At 37.6% G+C, this 2,938-nt stretch overlaps 1 protein-coding gene and 1 pseudogene across 1 annotated transcript; one reads left to right on the plus strand and one right to left on the minus strand.

Moving 5' to 3' along the window:
• Positions 1-675, minus strand: part of LOC104782753 — a 1,715-nt pseudogene extending 1,040 nt beyond the window's left edge.
• LOC104782762 lies at positions 1,229-2,235 on the plus strand. The gene is given in 3 exon segments (XM_010507783.2): positions 1,229-1,504; positions 1,507-1,596; positions 1,716-2,235. Coding segments are annotated over 3 exon segments (462 nt in total). The 5' UTR covers positions 1,229-1,294; the 3' UTR covers positions 1,878-2,235.

A 2,938-nucleotide genomic window follows, 5' to 3' on the forward strand; every position in this document is an offset into this window, starting at 1 on the left:
TGCAGTTGGAAGCTTCTCGTAAGCAAACCAGTAAGTGTTTCCCATGAGAGACACACCACGCTGATGATACTCTATATCCCAGTCGGGATTGACATCAACAACCTTCCATGAATCAGAGTTTAAATCATAGATTTCAAACTCACGAAGTCGGCCCTTCACTCTAGAGTCGTAATCATCAAGAAATCTCAAGACTTTGTAGCTACGAAACTTGTCCTTCCTTTCGCATCCTAGAGCGTACCCGTCGAACAATTTGTGGTAAGAATTCCAAGGTTTGATCCACCTGGTTTGCCCCGAACAATGGTTCCAAACAACAAGACTAGAGCTGTCTTTGGTGATGCATAACAGTAAACCGTCGCAGTGAAAGATTTTAGATATCTCTACACGATCTGCAACGTCGTCTAGGCTAACAAGTTTACCTATACAGTCTATAGATGGGTTGAGGAGATTGACGCTGAATTAAAAAACCCTATATTGGATCATCATGACCACCTGAAACTCTTTCCTGTGATAATTCTTTGCTGCTGCTTTGGCTTTACCGATGTGCTTCATTGTAAAGCTCCGATTTGTGGATAGACGGTTCCAATTTTTGCATGTAGATCTCACTCCTCTCATAGATGTCACCGGAAGCCTCGAAAGCACCTCCTCCGCCATATCCCTTGGAAGATTGGATATCATCGTTTTACTTGTGTTTCAAGTAACCTTTTTACTTTTCTTCTCATGTATCTTCCGGATATATATGACTATGAGAGGTTTCTTTCTTTCTAAGATTTCTCTATGTACGGTTGAGATCTGGACACATGTCAAAGGCACTTCATGATCTCATCCTATTCCACCGGGGAATCAAACTGTATGCGAAGATGACGGATAACGGGTAAACACTTAAACTAGCAGTTACCTGTTTTCAGGTGGAAATGTCTGAGAAATAGCCCGATCTTGGCCACGTTTTGCCTCTTTGGATGCAGACGCAAGAGAAACAGAGCATGAGTGCAAATGAAAAACAGAGTATCAAACTTTTATGGTGTCACTGATCATAGCTTTTTTATCTTTTTTCCGAGTCCGAGAAAAGTGGCGCCTATGGAGAATTGTAGTTATATTTTTGTATTTTTTACCCTAATGGGCTAATTGTATCCTTATGTATAAACCGTGTAAAAAATTTAAGGAAACAAGAAGGCCTTGAATTAGCCCATTAGGGATGAGGTCATCCAGTGTAAAATGATTTATTTGCTCTCCATAATCAGACTTCTGAATTTACCAATTAAAATTAAGTTTCTAGAAATTCACACGCGGAGGGAATATGAGGCGGTTACCACCGTGGATGCTCGGTGGCGCTTCCACCGGTGAAGCAACTGATCCACGCAACGTATCAGAACCAGAAGAAGCTCCCAAACCAAAGGCTGAGAAAAGACCGAGAAGAAACGTAAAACCCAAAGAGAAAGACTTAAATCTCAATTCAGATGAACCTAAACGAGCTCGTATGAAGATTGGAGATGAAGCTAAGCGTAGCAATAATGATGGTCGGAGATGGTTCAACCAGTCATGACTGATTTAGAAAACCAAGATCTCACTGTTGATGACTTGTTAAGCTTTGCTCATGAGGTAAATTAGTTCCAAAGTTTTTTTTACTGATTATATATTTGTGAATTTTACTTTAATTACACTAATCATGTTCTTTTTTACAATTAAACCATTAATCGCAGTATGTCCATTAATGGCAGTATGTCCAAAGTGATGAAGTGGTCCAGACAAGCAAAGAGGATCAAGGGCTTTCATCAATGTCTGAATCAAACATTGCAACATCATCTCAAGGAGGAACCAGAGATTTAACAGCACAGGACATGTTAGCACTGCTAATAGGTCCTTTTTTCAAGAAACACTAAGGAATCTAATAATCTGAATTTGGTTTTGTAAGTGCTTCAACGTATATATATGATCAAGCTTCATATTTTTTTTTTGCCTATGATATATGAAAGACGCAAAATACAATATTGAAAGAGGAGGAACAAGTAATGTAGGAGCTACTGAGTTCATAAGCCCAAGTACAAGGGCAAACGAAAGCATTAGTGCTCCTGAAAACATAAAGATTTCTCAGTTTTGGCAACTAAAAGGACCGAAAGCACCACTTTTTCAAGCGCATCAGTGACGTGCTGCCTTAATCAACATCTAACACATACAAACATGTACACATATACACATACACGTACACGAATCAGAGACCTAAAGATTGAATCACATAACACTGACTAAACTTTCAGATTCCCAAGTTGTAGTGGAGGTGGGTGTATTATATACCGACGGCCACATGTAGATGTAGTAAACCCTAGTTGTTTTTTTCGGGGGTGCCTTAATGGGCTTGTTCTTTTAAATCGTTTATTGGGCTTATACGAATTGTCTTTTCAGTTTTCTGTAAATTTAGCCGAACTCCTCCTTTGATTTGTTCATTAGTAGTGGTGTACCTTAAGTCCAATTAGTGTCTTTGTATCATGATTTTGAAGCATCATGCTTAGTTTTACACTTAGGATTTGATTCGGAGTCCAACGATGTTAAATTTGGCTAAAAATTATAAAAACAAAGACATAAAACCAGATCTTTCTTAGACTACGGCTTTTGTTTCTTCTTCCAATCTTAGAATTTACTTATAGCATGGAGTAATTATATTCCAAGCTTCCAGTTGAATGCTTTAAATACCTTTTAATTTCTCGTTTTCTATATACTAAATCAAAAATTACTCGGGATATGAGTGTTATATGAATATAGTGGATTTCTCGCAAATAGAATATCTAAATTTGATTAATCAACTATGTCATGAAATTTTTAAGAAGCCATGAAATCGACGATAGAACGTGTATGTCAAACGATGAAATTTGTTAGGCTATTGTGTATGTCTAAAGAAAGGAAATGCATTTTTTCCTTTTCTTCTTCTTTTTTTTTTTTTTTTTTT

Source organism: Camelina sativa, chromosome 1 (genome assembly GCF_000633955.1).
Source record: "Camelina sativa cultivar DH55 chromosome 1, Cs, whole genome shotgun sequence".
Lineage (NCBI taxonomy): Eukaryota > Viridiplantae > Streptophyta > Magnoliopsida > Brassicales > Brassicaceae > Camelina > Camelina sativa.